This window comes from Taudactylus pleione, unplaced genomic scaffold (genome assembly GCF_031769625.1).
Source record: "Taudactylus pleione unplaced genomic scaffold, aTauple2 ptg000380l, whole genome shotgun sequence".
Classification (NCBI taxonomy): Eukaryota; Metazoa; Chordata; class Amphibia; order Anura; family Myobatrachidae; genus Taudactylus; species Taudactylus pleione.
This window is the reverse complement of record NW_028284781.1, coordinates 44,697-66,408: the sequence shown is the minus strand read 5'-3', so window position 1 is coordinate 66,408 and position 21,712 is coordinate 44,697. Positions and strand designations below refer to the sequence as shown.

At 44.3% G+C, this 21,712-nt stretch overlaps 1 protein-coding gene across 1 annotated transcript in view; it reads right to left on the bottom strand.

Annotated features, from left to right (window-relative positions):
* Window positions 1-21,712, bottom strand: part of UBE3C (ubiquitin protein ligase E3C) — a 108,068-nt gene that overhangs the window by 58,000 nt on the left and 28,356 nt on the right. Inside the window, exons 6-9 of the mRNA XM_088445422.1 lie at window positions 18,318-18,550; window positions 7,743-7,847; window positions 5,262-5,349; window positions 2,678-2,775 (exon numbers count right to left, since the gene is read on the bottom strand). Coding sequence (XP_088301548.1) covers window positions 2,678-2,775; window positions 5,262-5,349; window positions 7,743-7,847; window positions 18,318-18,550 — 524 coding nt within the window. The remainder of the gene's footprint in view (window positions 1-2,677; window positions 2,776-5,261; window positions 5,350-7,742; window positions 7,848-18,317; window positions 18,551-21,712) is intronic.

The window sequence follows — 21,712 nt, the reverse complement described above, 5'->3', positions numbered from 1 at the left end:
GAAATTGGAACATGCACTGCGACCAGCACCGGGCGAACTGAAGCAGGCGCCCCCCACTTTGGGGTCCCCCAAAAGGAGGCCTGGACCGTCAGGCCGCAGGTTTGTTATCTGACCTAGGAGCCGGACATCTGGTACTCCAGACCTGATTCTTGGGCTTGGACAATTTCTTGGCCCCAGCCTGCCGTGGACAGGACTGTACTTTAGGCCTACCTTGGGCCCCGTGAGGCCAAAAGGACGACCCACCAGCACTAGAAAGAATCGTAGCAGACAGAAGACATGCAGATTTTGCTGCTGCCAACGTAACTACAATTTTGTCCAGATCTGGACCAAATAGTACCTGTCCAGACCTTCTAATCCCTTTTTGGAATCCGCGTCCGCTTTCCAAGAACGCAACCATAAGGTGCGACGAGCAGCCACGGCTGCAGAGGAGATCCTAGAGGTGAGCATACAAATATCTAAGGCCGCTTCATTAATGTAAGTGGCCGAGTCTCGGAGATTGCCCACCAACTCGGTCTGTTCAGCCGAACAGTCAGAGTCCAAAGACGCCTCCAAATTATCCACCCAGCGCTCCATAGCTCTGGCTACCCAACACACGGCCAGAGCCGGTCTGGATGCTTCCCTGCAAGGGAATAAACGGCTTTGAGGCAGATCTCCACCTTGCGGTCAGTGACATCCTTCAAGGATGACATCGAAGGCATAGGCAATGTGGCACTTTTGACTAGGCGTGTGACATGTGAATCCACTTGCGTAGGGGATTCCCGCTTAGAAAAATAATTGACCGCAAACGGATAAGCCACGGCTAAGCGTCTCTGGGGCTGAACCGTTTACCTGGATTTTTCCACGCCTCCTCTAAATGATCCACTAACTGATCAGAAAGAGGGAACACCGTAGCCTCACCCTTAATATCCTTAAAAAGGCATATATGAATGTGGCCACCAAAGGATCAATATCCTCAATAACTAAAGCCGAGCGGACCGCTCGAATAAGACCAGGGATATACACCTTGGACTTAGCGTCCGGCTCTTTGGTACGGAGAGGTTCTTGGTCAGATAGATCCAGAATCTCCCCATGATCTGACGTCTCATCGTCATCCCCATAAGGAGCAGATAAAGACGCCACCGGCCGTTATGAGGCCGCAACACAGACTCCCCCTGTAAAACATCGGACAAATGCTGAACCGATGTAGTTAAGAGTATTAACCCACGCAGGCTCCGGAGAAACCTGGGAAGGGACAGGGAGACTGTGGGGTAGCATCAATTGTCTCGGGAACTCCCGCATGGGTGACGACACCACTGACTGCTGGGACAAACCCGTCTGGGTAAACGCAGGTGGCGGAGCTAGCTGGCCCACAAGGGTTGTAAGCGCCTTAGCGAAACAAGCCCAGGGAGGTTCCTGTACCGGGACCGTGACCATAATCGGCCGTGACAGTGCCAGGCACTGGGGGCATAACCCCTCCGCGTTACCCTCTCCCTCCGCTATTGGTACCTTACATTTAGTACACATGAGCTGGAGAGGAAAATCAGTCTCAGACATGATGGTAAGTATGTGACACTCACACCTATACGTATTGGTATAGTGTGAATAACACCCTGCACACCGCGCACCGCAAGGGCTTTGAGCAGAGCAAGATCAGGGACAGTAATAAAGCTGACAGTAGAAAGTGAAAGTACAGACAGCAGGCTAGCAGTTCAGTCACATACAATGCAGAAGAAACAAATCCCTGCACTATTAGCGCTGATTCTCAACTACTCAGACCCTCAGGCTGGTAGGACTCAGCGCTGCATACACTGACCTGTGACAAACAGAGGAGAGGTATGCTGGGGGACCCAGACCGCAATGCCACCGCTCACAGGCTTCCAGCAGTGTTCACCATGCTTTAAAGATGGCCACCGAGGAGCAGAAGATGAAGGAGGCCGGCCTGGGGAGGACAGCTGACACACTGTGGCCAATCAGGCAGAGCAGAGAGGCTGTGTGCAGCAGGGGAGGCGCCGGCTGTGAGACAGGGAAAGCGCGCTCCCCTGGCATGCATTTAACCCCTGGGACGCCGCAGCGCATGCCGCTCAGCAGCGGCCCGCTGTCCCAGGGGGTAGTGGAAGCGCAGGTTGGTCGCCTGGCTCCACGCTGCAGCCAGTCCCCAGGGAGCCCCCTGCCTGGGGACTCAGGACCATGTGACCAGCAGGGACCCACCGCGGGACCCCGCTGCTTACCTGCATACCCTTGGATCCGGCCATGGTCCAAAACATCTGGGGACACCGCTAGCCGTGACCCCAGATGTCTACCAGCATCCCCGGATCAGTACCGGCGTTCTGGTACCGGCGGGGTGTAGGGGAGACGGCATGGACGTCAGTACTGACTGTCCATGCTGTACTCCCAGATGTGCAGCCAGCGCTGCCTTTAAAAGAAACTTCAGGGGCTCTTCATAGCCCCCCTCTGCACAGTGCCTCCGACTCCGGCCAGGCACCGACGAAACTGAGATGCCTCGGCCCGGGCGCGGGGTATAGGAGAGGGACCCAGATGCATCCTGGGAGGCTGAAAACTTTAACTCTGTGGTGCCTGAAGACTGACGTCATCACCTATACCCCAAGGTATCCTGTGGATACCCTATGGACCCTGAAGTAGAAATACATTTTGCAATATAACTTAAGCATTTAAATAAAAATAAACTATATAGGATTACCTTTACTCTTTCTTCAAAAGGAACTACAAATGGAAGTTCGGTTAATATTGCTAACTGTCTCTCTTCAGAAACTGACAGGGGTGCTGGCTCCATACCCACTGAAATAAAAGGAATACATCAGAGGTTACACAGAAATACCATTCTCATACATAACCAACCAGCTGTAGAACAATTTGAATTAAATCTAGAGCTTCCTGTGTCCACTTCTGTCATTGGATGGTTACAACTAATGTAAAACTTCCAAAACTGCTTTAAAAGGTCAACATGCATCATTACAAAACAATGTGCAAGAGGGTGGTTTAACTCGACTGAAATCAAATTAATTTAGTGTTTTTTGTATTGGAAAGCTTATATTGCACATCCTGTTATAGCATATTGTTAAAGCAAGTAGTGAAAGTGTAAGAGTTAATATGTGTTTAAACATAGAACTGCGTGTACAGCAAAGGTAAGACTCAATTAGAAAGCTGGAGCTCAATTACTCTGGTCAATTAGTCACGTTGATCTACTTTTCACCATCAACATTTCAATGTGGGGAGAATGATGGCCAGAATATGTCAATACACACAGCATTAGAAGTCCAAGGAATGCCACTTAGGAGAATGAGGAATCACAAGTAAATACAGCCAGCTGTTCTTATACAGAACTTTCTTCTTAATTAGCTTTTACACTGGCAGTCAAATCAGTTGCACAAATCCTAACCTGTCCCTACTCTATATACTATATTTTCTTTTCGCCCACTGCAACATTTTGTAATACTATTTTAGAAATTATGAGACAAAATATAAATGGCTAAAACTAAAAAAGAAAAAAAAAAAAAAAGACTTACAATGTGTGGTGAATCTGCTCTTCTGGGAGTAGTTGTTCTCATGCACCTTATTGTTTGATGCTACCGTTGGTTTGTATATGGTGTATAGTTGAGTGAACCCTTTTGTCGAGTACTGAATTGTGGTGATGTAGCTACAGTAGTGTACCTTCAGGCAAGACTTGTCATGTCAGTACCACGTCCAAAATTACAGAGGAGAGTTGAGAACGGCAGACAAAACTGGGTGTGGTTTATGCAAATCCTGGCATGGTTTTTTTGTTAATGTGGAATTATTTTTACCTTAAAATATTACATGGATGTACTAGAAATTGTAGATACAAACTGTAAGAGAAATCATCGCTCCTGTATTCATTGAGCAGCTGACCTTCCTTGGAGGGCCTCCCAAAGTCCTGTGCGCAGACAAGTGCTGCTGACATAGAAGCTCTGCTCACGCAAACCATGTAAAATTAACTTGGGTAGATTAAGAAATTAAAAATTGAATCCCAAGGAAGCGTATTACAATGAAAATAGAGATAGCCATGAAAGTGTAAACCACCCAAGTCATGAAGGGGAGAGAGAGACAGAGGGAGAGAGAACATGGCACAGTGCCCGCTGCAGTCACAGAATGGTAATACTGTTAACTACTTGCCTGGCATGGTCGTATCAGATACGACCATACCAGACTGGGCTTTCCCTGACATGGTCGTATCTGATATGACCAGTCAGAAAAGCTCAGTGGGCGGCTGCTGGAAGATGATCTTCTAGCAGACGCCTAGCTAGGAAGCACCTCCTGGGCCCTCCACACTTTTCAATAATCCCCGTGTGCCTCCTCTCCCTACCCCAGCCCTGCTAGAGATCGGCGCCCGCAGCTCCCACACCCCAGCAGCGCGCTTTCGGCGCTGTCAGTCTCCCCTCCCTCTGCCCTGCTGTGAGCGGCAGCCCAGCAGGACTCCCCACACCCGGCGGCTGCAAAGGTCAGAGAAAATAAATAACACAGCGCTCAGTGCTGTCAGGCTCCCTACGTCTGCCATTCTACGAGCGGCAGCCCGACAGCACCCCCCCCCCACACTGCAAAGATCAGCCTGCGGTCCTCCAGTCCTCTCCCAGCCCTGCTAGAGTCCGGGGAAACCGGAAGCAAGCTCCACCCCTCATACAATACCCTGCCTTCAAAAAAAATAATATATATATATCTATATATCTCTATATATATATATATATATCTCCGAATTAGTTCGGTTTTGGCATGCCAGGTTCGGATTATTTCCCTCCAAAAAACGGGACTCTGAAAGAGGCAAAACGTCATCTTTCATGGACAAACATCATACACACACACACACATACATATATATATATATGCATGGGTGTACAGTATAAGTTTATAATAGAGATATATATATATATACACACACACACACACTGTATATATACATACACGTATATAGGCGGCAGCCCCTCAAGCGATGTTAAGGAGACATCGGCAGCTGTGGTATCAATCGATGTTACCATCGATTGTTTCTATCGATGGCCATCACTACTATGTACCATAAAAATTGCCATTTTTATGGTACACAGAGTTTAAAAAAATAATTTTTTTTTACAAAATAGTGTTGGATAAGTTTTAAAAAGGTGTTCTTGACCTAATTCACTCTTAAAAAAACCCAACAGTACTGGAGCGGTTTTTGGGGAAAAAAATTGTCAGTTAAGTGGTTAATTTAATTTTAGACAGAGGAAAAATGCTTACGTGCAATAAACACAGGTAGTTTCACAGTTCTATGTACTTACCATCTAAAGTAGACTGTAAAGGTCCTATCCTTCCCATTCTCCGATACCTCCACACATGTCTAGCAGATGGTACATAAAGCTGGGTAACCTTTTAAGTAAAATGTAAAGACTGAATCAAACACACAATATAGTAGTATACATTTGTATACAAGCTCCACAACTGGAGGCATATACTGTAACTGTATACAGCCCACTGCTGTCATTGATCTGTGAGTTGGGATTCATGGAGTTTATAAATGTCACTTTGTGTGATTTGAACACTAAATGCTGTTGCACTAGAAGAGCACGCAAACGGACTAAATATGTGATAATTTTTAATTGTAAAATATGAATGAAATTGTTGTTTAAGATAATTAGATTTTTGTCCTTAACTGTAAAATCCTTTTCTTCAAATACAAGGGTGACACGGGCTTAGCAATGTGGGTATAGGTGGTGAGCTGGTGCCGGACACCAAACAGTTAAAACTTTCTTACCAGCAGCCCAGGCTCCCTCTCCTCTAGTCCAGCAGGCCTAATGAATGGCAAACACACAATTCAAAAACACAGAACAAATAAACCAAAAACAGTGCAAAACAACCTCGCATGCCAGGTGCGTCACCTATGGATTAGAAGAAAAGGATTTTACTGGCAAGAACAAAAATTTCCTTTTTTCTTCTCATCCATGGGACACACAGGCTTACAATGGGACATCGCAAAGCAAGCCCCCTAACGGAGGGGAAGCTCCTTAGCTGCGCTAAGAACCCTTCGCAGGAAGATCCGCCGTAGAATAATCCTGGCAGATAGTCAAACAGAGCCATCTGGCCAAAGTTTTAGTAGTCTGCCAACCTCATTTGTTAAAATCATACAGGACAAAGAGTCAGTCTTACGGAAGTCTCTTGTCCTGTCCACATAAATCGGGAGCCCAAACGATATCCAAAGAGGCCTCCTCTGGTGAAAAATCCGGTACCTAAGAGGAAGGGAACACAATCTCCTAATTGATGTGAAACCTGGATACCACCTTGGGAAGGGTCTCAAGTACAGTCCGATCTGCGTGAAAAATAAGAAACAGAGAGCAACAAGACAAGGTTCCCAAGTCTGAAACCCTCCATGCCGATGCGATGGCAAGGAGGAAAACAAGTCTTCCATGAAAGCCAACGAATGTCAACGGTGTCCAAGGGCTCAAAAGGAGATGATTGGAGAGCCAGAAGAACCAGAAACAAGTTCCACGGAGCCACAGGAGTGGAGAACACTCTGCAGAAAAATTTGTACGTCAGGCAACAGCACAATCTGCCGCTGGAAGACAACAGAAAGGGCAAATACCTGTACCTGTAATGAGGAGAGACGGAGGCCCAAATCCAGTCCAGCATGTAAGAAAGCCAGGACTCGCGAAAGAAAAGGATCTGGGGTCTCTAGCCAACCACCACTCAAAATAGGTCTTCCAAACTCAAATTATTCACTGTGATGGCATATACAGCTTGAGCACTCACTGCGTACAACGAGGTTTGCAATTTGTCAGATCTGCTGTAATTCTGCGTAAGGGGCCAATGTTACTGATGTATGTGGTAGTAAGCGGCAGTGGGAGTTTCTATTTTGCTGTGCAATGGCATTACGATAGTATCTATTAGCATATTTTCGCAGCTGGGCTGCATGCGTAATCGCAGCTGTGATCGCAATAGTCCGGATGGAAACATGGCCCCTGATACAGTAGATCCGGCCTGAAAGAAAGAATGCAATGGAGCGATGATGGAGAGCCCCAGAAGGGCAGGAACACTCATCCGAATGGAAGTAGATGTCTGTGTGTAGGGCACACTCGCACTGAGTGAAAGTACACCTCACAATTTTGGACCCCAGGTATGAAGACTGCCAACAGAGCCCAAAGATGCTGCTCTGCCTACTGTAGAACGGGACAGCCTAACTCCCCTGTCTGTCATCAACCCCCAGGTAATGGCCACTACTTGTATAAGTGCCCTATTGCCATAAAGCTACCCTGGCCCTCACTACCAGCACCACCGGGGACCTCTCTCCCTGGTGCCGACAGCCGCAATATGTGGCTACCTGCTTCCCGGCGCAATGGTTTCACCTCCTCCGGTGCGTGCTAAAGCCCAGCAGGGGCCACTGACCCAGTTGCAATTGCTCCGGTCGCCGGCGCAGGGAGTGTTGGAGGCGCGGGTGTTACGATGCTGAACCATCACCCGCTCCAGCAGAAAAAAAAAATCTAATAAACCAGAGATGCTATAGAGCCCCCCAAAAACTGTGCCCGCTCCTTGGGCACCAAACAAAAAACTGGCCTGGTGGGCTGGGGGTGGGGCATAGGGGACAGGGAGCCTGAGCTGTTGGGAAGAAAGTTTAACTGTTTGGTGACCGGCTCCAGCTCACCACCTATACCCTATGGTTAAGCCTGTATCACCCAAGGATGATTAGAGAAATGTAAGTTATTCTAATCGCTACAAGATTATTAAAAGTATAGACAAGTATTGTGTGACTGTACAATGCAGAGACTTACTTTATCAGCTTTAATGTTCTCCTGTTCGGACAACCAGTGATTGAGCGGACAAAAGTTCCTTCTGGTATCCCGAGACTTTAACATCTTTACTAAGTTAGTTATCACCTGCAGAAAGTACCAGGCAAATATGTTTAAATATTCCTATGCGATCTCTGCTCTGCACACCAATATAAAAACAAGTACTTGTAACAAATTGCTAGGAGGTTTGCTTATCTAGTATACTGCTGTTTCTAGGTGGTCTATTTGTAAACTTAGAAAAAAGGCATTTTAGCTATAGAGAGCCTAAAATACAGAGAAATATTGTTTCTCTATATGTAGTATAGAGAAAAGTGCAGTTTCTCCCATTACTCTGCCTTTTCATTTGTTTGTGCAGCCCCCATAGGTTTCAATGTGGGCTGTACACAAACGATATTTATATAGCGGAGATGGCATTGGATGGTGTGACGTCTCCTGGCACTGGATAAAAGCAGGGAATTTCTCTTCCTACCTGGGACCTGCTCTGTGCATGCATCGGGTATAATCTATTCTAAAAATGCACAGGGTTCAAAGCAGGTCCACCGCAGCCCAGTTTTCTTTTTTGGCAGGAGTACTCATATAAATACAGAAACTAAATATGTGAGAAAAGCTGAAAATTCTAAAAAAAAGGCTTCCTCATATTTTACTAAATAGACCCCTAGAAGAGCTCTTTTATACATCATTTTATACATCTAGTTGCCATTTTAAAATAAAGATTGGTGAAAAGTATGTTTACCTCTCTCACTTTATAAGCAAATTGTTATAATCTACTGAGATCTTACAATAGTATTTGTCTTCTGAATGAGATATATTTTAAAATATATATATATATATATATATATATATACACACATACCTAAATATATATATATATATATATATATATGTATATATGCATAATACAAAAGCTATATCTATAATAGAAATTGTACTTGCACACGTAAGGATAGCTCGTATTCAGGAACCACACACAAGACTCTTGCTTTATTTAGCAGCAAATTATGCATAGGCTGCGTACACACAACACTTGATGGGGGCGATTCAATTCTTTTATCAGGCGCTCTAACTAATGGGCGCCCGACAAAGCAATTCAATTGTTGTTGCTTTCAGGCACACACAGCTGCGGATAGACACATTTCTGCCTGCCACCTCGTTAAGGGGCGAGCAGAACTGTGCGAGACATCTGCACTTTAGGCGACCAAATGGAAGTTTGGGTGCCCAAAGCAGTACTTTAGAGAGGTTTAGTCGCTTTGCGCGGCTAAAACTGGTGCTGTTGGGCACGCACACGCGGCACGGGCGCCTGAATCGAGCAGCAAATTAATTGCTCTGTTGCGCGCCTATTAGTTAAGGTGCCCGATAAAAGAATTGAATTGCCACCGATATGTTTGAAGACTGCTCTATTGGATGACTGATGCAGGCTGCACAACATTTGTAAAAGGAACCATGATCACTTATAAAGCATGTATAAGAATATTGGGCTGTGGTTGCTATGGTAGTCCAGAATCATTAACAACAGCTTGAAAAAAACAACAAGGGAAAACAGTACATACCAACATTCTTCTTATAGCCTGCTACAGTGATTTATGTTTAGAGCTCACCTGGCAACTGGCTATGGGTGCATCACAAGCACTATAGCTACTCGACCTTAAACACCCTACAAAGTATCATTGAAATGGAACAAAAACTATTAAATTTAGCAAGGAGATCCATAGAAAAATCGGATAGCAAATTCCCCGCTAGATCCAAAACCCATCCATGTCGCAACTAAAATCTAATTATATATATTTACTTAGGGCCTGATTCAGCAAGGAACGCAGTTGCTTATACGCACACAATCGGCCGATTGTTGCGTTCTGCGCATGGATCGCAGTGTGCAAACTAGCTACTGCGGTCGGGACTGCGATCGCAGAGGCTACGCACGCCCATGGCAGAGTGATTGACAGGAAGTGCAGTGTGTGGGTGGTGACGGGAGGGTGGTCGACCGAACACAGGCGTGCCAGTGCATTCGCACGCAGTTTCAGGGGTGTGCATGAATTATCCACTACAAAGCCATACGCAGCCTTAGGCTTCATAGCGTGCGCTGAAGTAAGCAATTCCTGAGTGAGGTCTGACCTGCCTTATCTGTGCATATAGGTCCCATGGTACTCAATGTTACAGATTGTTTTGCTATGTTGCCAAAGTATACGGATGTGAGTAAGGGGGAAGTGGGCGTCCTTATGTAAGGCTGCAATCGCAATGCAAACATTTGCATATCACCGCTGATATTAGCAACTGCGTTGCGTGCATATAAGCAGAATAGCGATCTGTAGTGAATCAGGCCCTTCGTCCCTTTGTCTCGAACGCTCTTTTGAATTTAAATATCTCCAAGACTAATTGAGATATTCATTTGATTCTTTGGCGACGGATTTCAATCAGAAATAAATGACAGAATTTGGAATAAAACTGATAAAAAAAAATAAATACCAAAAATAGACGTGGTTATGTTGATAGCTCAGAATCAGTTTCAGAGCTATCTAACAAAACTATTCTAACTGCCAAGAACAAAGATGCACTCCACTTCATTGATGCTGAAATCCTGAGTGGAAGCAATAAAGGAGAAAGAGTTTTCATTCCAAGAATCAAACTGGCCCAGAGTGAAACTAGGGCCTGATTCAGACCCACTCGCGAGCGGCTGTCCGCTCGCAAGTGGGTCAATGTTATGGACTGAGCATGCGCACGACGGAGGGAGCTCCGTCGTGCGCATGCGCCGGTCGACGAGCGAAGGAAAGTCCTTCGCTCGTTGTGTCCGATCAAAGGGGGCGTGCTGTCAATGTTGATTGACAGCACGCCCCCTTTGGTGGGCGTGCCGGGGGCGTGCCTCCCTGACGGGGGCGTTCCCACGGGAACGCCTCCCGTCAGAAGCTGGCCCACTGACATCACTAGTGATGTCAGTGGGAGTGATTTTGGCTCTGATAGAGCCAAAATCACTCCGGAGCTTGCGGTTGAAAACCTCAACCGCAGGCTCCGGCTCGCAAATTCGATGGTCGCGATGGTTGCCACAGCTATACGAGCGTCCAGGAGGACGCTCCATGAAAATGGAGCCCGGCCCTCATTCAGAGCGTGCGCTCTGCTCAGAGCGTACGGCTCTGAATGAGGGCCTAATTTGCCATTTACTCAAAGAAGAGACAATTTCCTATAAGTTCAGCTTTTGATAGAACAATCAACAAAAGTGATAGACAGACACGGGCTGTCATAGCGCTGACATCATCGGCTGACGTCTTATCAGCTGTCCGCAGCCGCCACTATCCCAGACTTCACTGTGACCCATCATCATCCCACACTGGTCTGTCCGCCTGGACTGTCACAGTGCTGACGTCATCAGCTGATGTCCGCTGTGAAACAAGTGCAGGCACCCTTCCCGGTAGCTTTACTCCCTTTCGCTCTCCTTCCCACTTCCCTTGGGGAATACATGGCTGAAAACGAGGAGGCAGAGCCAGCTGCAGGGCTGAGACTGAGAATGAAGTCTACAGACATCGTGCAAATGGCATAGTAGGTACTTCTGGAAACGTGTATCTGTGTATAAGTGTCTGTGTGTGTATTTCTAATCTCTATGTTTGAGTGTATAGATTTCAAATCAGCAATAAATGACAGAAAATTTAATGAAACTGTATAAAATCCAAAATCGACAAAAACCATAAATGGGCGTGGCTCGGCCAGTGAGTGGTGATCATGTGACCTGTAACGAATGCAAGTTACTATGATTCTGATGCAATTAATCAATCTTTTTTTATTTACCAAGTGTAGAAAACAATGCCGAATAAGAAATGATGGTTCGGGTGTGGCTATGTAGAGGAAGGGGAGGTGACTCAAGCGGTCCCTCTCTCCGGGTGCATTGTGGGATATGGGCTCTGCTCCGGAGGAGGATGTGCAACCCACCTGGCGGGGGAAGCATCACTCCCTCTCCACCCCACCCAAAGACCAGCAGCGCCCCCCCTGACTGACCCAGCTCGCGCTGGAGAGGACGCGCATCCCCACCCCCTCTCTGTCACAGCTCCCACCCTCTTCGAGCTCCAAGATGGCGGAGGCTCAGGTGCCCTCGGTGGTCACCCCAGTGGTGGTTCCCAGCCCAGCGGGAGCACAGCCGGACTTTGCCGTGCTCTGTTCCTTCCTGGAGTGGTATGGTGCCGCGCTGGACCTGCCCGAGCTGACGTTCCAGGGGTTGGAAGATGCGCTGGTAAAAATTGGCGAAATGTTCCCCACAGGCATACTAATTATTACATAATAAACCTCTAAAACAAAATAAAATTGAAAGGCAGGAATAACTCCAGTGGCAAACAGCTGCTGATTACATATATTGTTTTACCCTGTTAATCAAAAAAAGAAAAAAAAAAAAAAAAAAAAAGGACCTGTCTGTATATGAACCACAACGAAACTTGGAATGAAAAATGCTGTAGCCGCTACACTGTAGCACTTCGTATACAGATTCAGGGACTGTCGCACACAGATATACAAGTGTTGCATATCTAATTAATTAATCAGCACAGTCTCTTGGTGCATCCTAGTCGCATTTTCGAAAAAAAAAAAAAAAAAAAAAGATGCCCGCAAAAAAGAGTCTCACGGGACCTGGCGTGCCATGAAGGGCTTTTTGGTGTGACTGTAGCAAAGATGTGTGAGGACACGTCTGTGAAATATCTGCCTATATAGTGGGCAACTAAATTGTTAAACAAACATTGGTAACATACCCAATAGTTTATTGTGAAGAGTATTTTGGCAATCAAGAACCCAAGCCCAATAGTTGTTTCACAAGCAAGTTATACTGTACTTCGGCTTTAGCTGCCCTACAATGGATCAAGATTATAATTCCTTATAGTTCTAAGTTCAAACCACTGTATGAGACAACCCGTTAGCCAATGCTTTTCTTTAAAATAGAAGCAATTGGTAACAACATTAGTATGGAGAAATTTAAGACTTAAGTGGAACTGAGATGGATGGGTGGCAAGAAAACCTTGCATATTATGACACATTAACGCTGTATTCTCTCTCTTATGAAAATATTATCATTTAGTCTCACTTCAGCTAATGTTCATCGGGCCTATGCTTGTAAGTGAAATGTGTTGTAAAATCAGACCGAATGGGTTGGATAGAGGCTATTGTAGGCTTGTAGAATGAATAAGCATTGCTTAATTAGCCCATCAGGTTAAGTGCACGCATTAATGGGTCCTTCTTAAAGTCTAGCGTGACATCTTCCTCCAAACATGGCCAAGAAGAAAGTTCCATTAGCAATATTAATACAAGCTTAGTTGATCATTTTCATTCAATTAACTTCTTTCAATTAAATAGATAGCTTGACAAAAGCAGTGATAAAAGACCTGGAGGGACAGCTGATGACTCGAGCTGAACATTACTGTGCGAGAGGTCGCTGGTATTAAACGGACAGTAAATCTAGCATTCAATTTGGAAAATGCATTTCTCCTGCGCCTGTGTCTTTAATGACTAGGTTTTTTATTTAGCTGACGGGATCTGTTTGCTTAGAAAAAAAAAAAAGTCAAGTGGCTCTTTCAGTTGCATTAGATGCATTCGTTGTTCTGCTAGATTGTGGTGGTGGTTTTTTCTAAGCTCCGAGTGCTGACATTGGTAAGCAAAGAGACAACAAGGAAACAAAAGATTTATTCTAGTGTCACGAGAAAATGATTTACTTTCCATTTACTCCATTAACCCCAACATTAAACAAATCCTAGTTTGCTACTAAAAAAAGCTGGATTTCAAACCATTAGCACTTCTGTCTTGTCACAAAAATGCAGAAAAAAAATCAATTTAGTTGTGTTCCAACTAATGAGGTCTAGAATAACAAAGCTACAACTATTTGTGTTTTCAAGATATGTGGAAAAAAAAATAGAAGGGTTTACCCCTCTTGAATACAGAGTCGTATAACTTGTTGGGTTAAAATGAAGATAAAAATGTATTACTTCTAATTAGGGATGTGTGCCGACCCCCGTGTTTTGGTTTTGTATCTGGATTTGGTTTTACAAAACCACCCTTGCATTTTTTGGTTTGGAATTTTTTTTCTAAAAAAAAATCATAAAAATAGCTGAAATCACATAATTTGGGCCTGTTTTTGTTCCTACAATATTAACATCAATAACATTTATTTCCAGTCAATTTTGACCACCTCACAGCTCACAATATTGATTTCATCAAGTTTAGGCCAAAAGGTTGCATCAAGCTAACTGGCTGAATAAGCTAAGCGACAGCAGTGAGCGGCACTAACATATGGCAGTTCAGCTTCCAAAATGGCACAGAGTGGCAGACAGGATGGCAGTTTAATAAGCTATACAATTAAAAATGTCAGGCAGCAATGCCCCAAACAGCACATAGAAAAGAGGTGCAAGATGGAATTGTCCTTGGGCCCTTACACCCACCCTTATGTTGTATATAGTAAACAAGACATGCACAATTTAACAAATCAATCACTTCACAGACAGGGACTGCCAATTGTGGCTGAAGCGATTAGTTTGTTTGGGCCCCCACAAAACAAGATACCAACGGGCAGCTGACATTGCTCACAAATTGGCTTTACAGAGGCAAGATGTTGTCGCCATCATAATCATCCGTATCCTCACCCTCATCAGTGTGTACATCATCTTCACACAATATAAAGTTGTTCCCCCTGAAACCCACAAATACAGCCTCAGGTGCCTCTGTAATTTCTGGATGTAATTTAATTTGTAGTTCATTTTGATGAATATCATCTTTTCCACATTTCGCAGAAGTAGCCTCCTACGCCGAACGCTGTCAAGGTTCCTGGCTGTGCTGAAAACATTTTCGGAATACACACTGGAGGGTGGGCAGCTCAAGTAAAGCAAAGCCAGTTTGTGCTAGGGCCTCCAAATTGCCTTTTTTTTCCTGCCAGTAGTGAAACGGACTGTCTGACATGCCTATTTGGATGCGATCATTAAAATAGTCCTCAACCATTCTTTGAATGGTGACCATATCAGGTGGAGTCACGGTAGAGGTCTCATTGATTGTAGGCAATTCTTTTAGACCCGACCAAAGTTTCGTTTTTTCTTGGCAGCCGCACTTGCTGGAGAAACTGAAGGAGGAGCCATCGCTGCATCACATGCCGCTTGAGCTGACAATTTCCTTAACAGCAGCTCTTTGCATCTCTTCAGATCTGTGTCCGCTGGGAAGAAAGACACGACGTATGACTTAAACCTAGAGTCCAGCACGGTCGCCAAAATGTATTGATCCGATTGTAAGATCCTGACAACCCTTGGATCCTGGCAAAGCGAATAAAGGACCTGATCTACAAGTCCGACATACTTATCTGAATCGCTTCGTTTCAGCTCCTTTTTCAGTCTCTCAAGCTACTTTTCCAACAGTCTAATTAGGGAAATTACCTGACTCAAGCTGGCAGTGTCTGAACTCACTTCACAGGTGACTACTTCGAAGGGTTTCAGCACTTTGCACAACACGGAAAATATTTTCCACTGAGCTTGAGTAAAGTACATCCCCCTCCTCTTCCTAGGACATAGTTTGTCGTGTAGCTTTGGATGGCTTTTTGCTGTTCCTCCACCCGCTTAAGCATATAAAGATTGGAGTTCCACCTTGTAACTACCTCTTGCTTCAGCTGGTGACAGTACAAATTCAACATTTGTTGCAGGTGCTGCAATATTCTACATGCAACTGTTGAATGGCGAAAATGTCTGAAATTTTGCGGGCCACAGGGAGAATCACCAAGTCATTTTTTAAAACATTTTGCACCACCAAGTTGATTGTGTGGGCAAAACATGGGACATGTTGGAATTCACTCTGCTGTAATGCTCTCAAAATATTGGTGACGTCAGAAATCACAAAACCCGAGGAGAGTCCAAGCGGGGAAAGCCATTTTGCAACGATTTCCCTGAGTTTTTCTAAGAGGTTGTCAGCGGTATGACTCTTAGTGAAACTGGTGATACACAGAGTAGCCTGCCTTTGAATGAGCTGCTGTTTATTAGAAGCTGCTGCTGCTGACGCTGAAGACAATACACCCACCCAGTGGGCTGTTACAGTCATGTAATCATGCGTTTGCCCTGTTCCACTTGTCCACATATCTGTGGTTAAGTGGACAGTGGGTACAACGGCATTTTGGAGGACATAAATGAAGTTGGTTTTTTTAACGTCCCTGTACAGACTGGCAATTGCTTTTCTAGTGAAGTGCAACCTAGATGGGATTTGGTAGCGGGGACACAGGATCTCAATTAACTGTTTAAAACCCACCGCACTAATGGCGGATATCGGACGCACATCTAATACCAGCATAGATGTTATGGAGTCAGTGATCCGCTGTGCAACTGGGTGACTGCTGTCATACTTGCTCCCCCTTGCAAAGGATTGTTTAACAGTCAATTTTTTTTTTTAACTACTCATAGTAGTCTTCCTGGTCCCCTTCTGGGATGAAGATCCTCTCCAAGCAGCTGCATGCGTTGCGCTCGAGTATTCTTCTGAGGAATCCAGGATAGGAGAGGACTCAGTTAGCCTTATAAAAATGGATGCAGGACTAGTTCCGAACATGATTGAGGATATGGTTGACGAAGGTGTTGGTGGTGAAGATGCCAGGTGCTTGGATCTAGCAGAGAGAAGAGAGCTAGCTGAGGCTGGACTGCTTGTTATTCCTTTTTTAGCCAAAGTTTCTGAATTTTGCAAACTTACTTAACCATCTAGGTTCCTAGATGGTTAAGGTCCCTACCTTTACTTACTGTGGCATGACAATGGGTACAGATGGCTTGACAACTGTTGTCAGAATTTAGGTAGAAATGATTCCACACAGTAATTTATTTGTTTTATGCCCAGGCATGACTATGCACTTTTCCTTATCATGGTCAACAACGGTATCCACTAGGGCCTGACTTACACAAACAACATCCTCATCATCCTTGTTAGCGTCAGCTACACAAATATCCTGCTCATCCTGGTGCACTTCCACAGAAGCATCCTCGATTCCTATGTCAGCATGTTGACTTGTGCTGCTCATCCCCACATTTGCAAAGGATGTACAAGTGGTGGAAGGGGGCTCCTCTTCGAGTACAGTTTTGGAAAGGTCAAGCTCACACATGGAACCCACTGTCACACTTAGACTCTCCTCAGGAATTTGTGACATTTCTGAGTGCTCAGTTGGTTCCTGTGCCTTCACGATTTTCATTTTTTTTTTTTGTAACATCTACAGGGAGAAGGGCTTACATCATCATAAGAGGCAGAACCACCAGTCTTAAATAAAGGCCAGGGCTTAGCCTTTCCTTGCCACTTTGTGTGGTGAAAGGTATATTGCCAATTTTATGTCTTTCTGCAGCTAACTTTCCCTTTGGTGTTTTTTTTCTTTACCACTGTAAGTGTTTGCTTCTTTGATTTTAGATGCCCTGACTTAAGCCCTGTATACCCATGGTCAGCTTTAGTAGATGATGTAGGAGGACTAGTATCGTCATGACTGGTGGCACTGGCACCAGCACTAGTATTTGGTTCCTGCTCTCCTCTCAACTGATCGCTCTCCATATCAACAAACAATAATGAAGTGGGGTACAGCGCACGTCAATTTGAACCAATTTTAAATATTACACTGTGGTATCAATTACCTACAGTGTCACAATATTTTTATGAATATACTGCGCTACCACGTACAGTATCACAATACATGTTGAATAATACATTGCGTTTCCACTTAGTGTCACAATATTTTCTATGAATAATACACTGCGCTACCACTTACAGCAGGGATGGGGAACCTCCTGCCCGGGGGCCGTATAAGGCCCTCGGAATCATTTGGTCTGGCCCTCTGAGCTTTTTCCTGCTAGCCTCATCTGGCTAGCAGGGTGTCTAGAAAGGAACCCTGCCTGCAGCCAGAATCTATGCAGCAGTGCATCCTTAGGATGCTTCAGATGGTCACATAGCTGCCCTTACAGCTCCGTGGAGCATCCACACAGTGTCAATATGTGTATGAATATTACACTGCGGTCTGACCGGTAGCAGCACAGTAAAAAAAACATAATAATGTAATACACTGGGGTACAGCACAAAAAAGCAGCCCCTGCCCCTGGACGGACACAGCAGGCAGACACTGCCCCAGGACGAACACGGCAGGCAGACACTGCCCCTAGACGGACACAGCACGTCTGTTCATTTCACTCTCCACAGCCGGAGTGAAATGGCACCTATGACCAGGTACCATCTTTATAGTATCCAAAACCCGCGTGTATCTGACAGCGGGATGATGACCTTTTTGCCTCGTTTTGGGATCAGAGTTAGGCGGGAAAACCCGAGTCGGACTCAGAACCCGGCCCAGATCACGAAGTTCATGTGGGTCCAGTTCTCAGGGAACCGGACCCACTTATCTCTACTTCTAATGGCCATATGAACGGCCATTAACTAAATAAAAAAGTGGAGGTAAATAGATCTTAAAATAACAACCACAAACATGTATGCCACAAAAAAAAAAAAAAAATGTAACACATAATACATTTGCAGATTGCAATGACAATGCTCTGCCACTTTCTGCTGGCTCCAATGTTAGAGGCCATCTCTGGTAGGCTGAGAAGAACATTTCATGGGTACCTTGAATAACTGAATCCATCGTTTTTGCTCTGTTTGGATACGTTGCAGCATCTCAACATTGGTGGTGACTCCAATGCTCCGAAAGGCCGCCATGTATTCCTCCCGCACTTCCGGCTTGGTCTCCGGGTAAGCCAGCTTGATGATTCCTAAACAAGCATCTCGTAAGCAGCGGGATAGGCTGACTAACTCTTCTAATGTGAAAGGCATCATTGATGATTGTCTCTGACCAGTCACTAGCAGCAAAAAGAAAAAAAAGAAAAAAAAAAACTTTATTATGGAAGGGCAGGGAAACAAAATGCAATAAACGCATGACACAGGTACATGGGGAGATGTATCAAACCCTCTAAAGAGTATAGATGGAGACGTTACCCAAAGAAACCAATCAGATTCTAGCTGCACTGGATGGATGAATGAATGATAGCTAGGTGGAGATGGGTTGGTATGGGCAACTTCTCCACTTGTCCTCTTTATAAGGTTTGATACATCACCCCCACAGTCACATATGTATAACAATGCTACAAGGACGCATTTACATTACTAGAGGTTATTTGTAGTCAAAGTGCCCATATCTTCACGCATGTACTGGCTACATCCCTTTATATACAAACATCAACAATATCACCATTTTTATACATTTCAATTAAGAGTAAATAGTCATTGATATCTAAAATAAACAAAATAAATATTACAAAAGAATTAAACAGGAGTTCTTGTAAACCATCAAGCAACAGCTTAAAAAGCAGCACTTATTTTATTTAAACCATTTTTCACAGTTGTAAAATTACATTTGAGTGACTGCTCTACTTGACCATGTTCCTAAAGAGACGAAAAACAGATCATATATAGTTCATGTGCGAAAGAATACATTAAGAACAAAAAAGAAAACAGCTACACCAAACAATAGAAATGATGATCAAATACACAATAAAAACTGCATTAATACACATTTAATTATGAAATAAAAAGGTCCATTGTGTTCAGATACAAACAATAGATTAATCTACCCACCCCCCAACACCAAACTTGTCACGTCTAGCAATGCAGGTTAGCAAGTTCAGACGTGCAAAGAGCACAGGCAATGGACTGGAAGGAAGCAAATGACTGGTGCCACCAGAAAGTGGTATCCTTTGGTAATATTGGTACTTCAGGTTTTAAAGTATCATCAAATTTCTTCCGCAGAGACGCTTGGAAAATACAGAGACCCCCACCCCACAGCATCTTTAGGGGGGTATCAGGCCGATTTCCCCAAAAATTACAGCACTTTTCGCTCACTTCGTTTTCGCTGGGTCCCATTTTCGCTGATTTGGAATTGAATACGGGGATACGCGGGGACGAGTGCGATACTTTTTCGCACCCTAAACCTCCCATGTCGGCGAAAAGTCAGGCAACGGACTTTTTGCCTCTAATTGAATTGAATACCCCTAAGGGCCATATTCAATTTGATGCGAAAAGTCGGTTCCAGGACTTTTCACCAACATCGGAGGTTTAGGGTGCGAAAAAGTATCGCGCTCGTCCACGCGTATCCCCGTATTAAATTCCAAATCGCCGAAAACGGGACCCGGTGAAAACAAAGTGAGCGAAAAGTGCTGTCATTTTTGGGGAAATCAGCCTGATACCCCCCTAAAGATGCTGTGGCATGTGGGGTTCACTATGGGCACCCCTGATTAGCCCTGCTGAAGGTATTTTGGATGTTTAAATGGTCCCAAAAGGTGCTGTTTAGAGTCTTTGGAAAAGTGATGAAGAATAGCATTTAGCAAGTTTTTGGGGGTAAAATGAGTAGTCCCAGCAAAATTGGGGTACATGAAAATGGGTGCAGGCATATTTTAAAGTGGCTAATGTGAACTTTTAAAAATCGTGAAGAATCAATCTGCCGCAACCACCTGCAATCAAAAAAACACCAGTGGCATACTTGGGGACCGGGAAACCCGAGTCTATTTCACTAGTTTAGAAGTTTGTCCCCCAACTTTGTTTTTATTTTTTCGCCCCTAAAACGAAAGTACTTTTTTGGGGTTTCCTGGGTAACTTTTTTAAAAAAAAAATTTGAAACAGTTTACCTTTGGGGGACAGTCCAAAGGGTGCTGGGTGGTTTCTGGAAGTACCCCAATTCTGCTTTTTGTTCCCCGACACCTATTCACAGGTTATACTTTTTCGCAGGGTTCGAACCACTGACTTCCAGCAGCGGCGAAAAGTCAGAGGAATTGAATACGGGGATAAGTCCAGATTGGAGAAAATGACGTCATCGGCGAAAAAGTATCGCCGATAACGGCTTTTTTGCAGGCAATTGAATATGGCCCTAAGTCTTTGTTTATAACAATGAAGAGTTCAGGTGGTTTAATTATGTTGAGGGAAACTTTCTCTTGGCATGGTTTGAGTGCACTTTGGACACCTACTTAATGGTACAGAGTGATCACCATTTACCTCACCTTGCAGCATTTGTTTAGCAATGGGTCTTGTGTCTTTCAGGATGACAGTGCTCCACTCACAAAGTACTTGTCGTTAATCATTTCAGGAGCTTGACAAGCATATGTTATAGGTCAAGGCAATCTCAGACACCAGTTCTGAACAGAAACAACCATTCATGCAATATGTAAAACAATGCCTAAGGCTGCTTATTCCACTACCATAAACCAGGTATCAATTGAGCGACTCTTGTAGACTCAATACCACTGTGCATAAAGGCCACATGGTGACCCAACTAGAAGTTTTCTATTACTTGTCTGCTAACTGTAGTTTCCAATATGTTTATTATTTCTAGGGACATTTTGCTGCTCCATAGGTGCGTCTTAATCACTTGCTTGGCGTGGTTGCATGGAATGCTATCATTTTATTGATAAATTTGTTCATAAAATTACACTAAAAATTTGATAAGAAAAACACAAAAAAAAACACCATAAATTTTGGGAACATTTTTGGAAAAAATATTCGCCATTAATACACGGTCTAGACCAGTGTTTCTCAAACTCTGTCCTCATGGAACCCTAACAGTGTATGTTTTCCAGATCATCAACCAGAAGCACAGGTGTGTTAATCGACTATCACAATAGATCTATAGGTGGTACTAACTTTTCCAGAAGATACCTTGACATGCCCCATTAGGGTTCCATGAGGACAGAGTTTGAAAAACACCGGCCTAGACAGATCAAGGCTGCATTTAAAATTTTACCATGACATAAATGGTGAACAAGGTTATGAATATATATTTTAGTATATTTAACACTTTATTGCATGACGTATTCTGTTGGAGTTAAAAATGTGTTGCACAGTCAATGTTTAAAAAAAAAAAAAAAAGCACTTTCAAGCAACCATGGCAGAGCAACATAGCAGACTATCAATGCAAACTGTTTCAAAACGTCTTACTGATGTCATTAATTCTGGGTGAATTGATTTGTGGCATC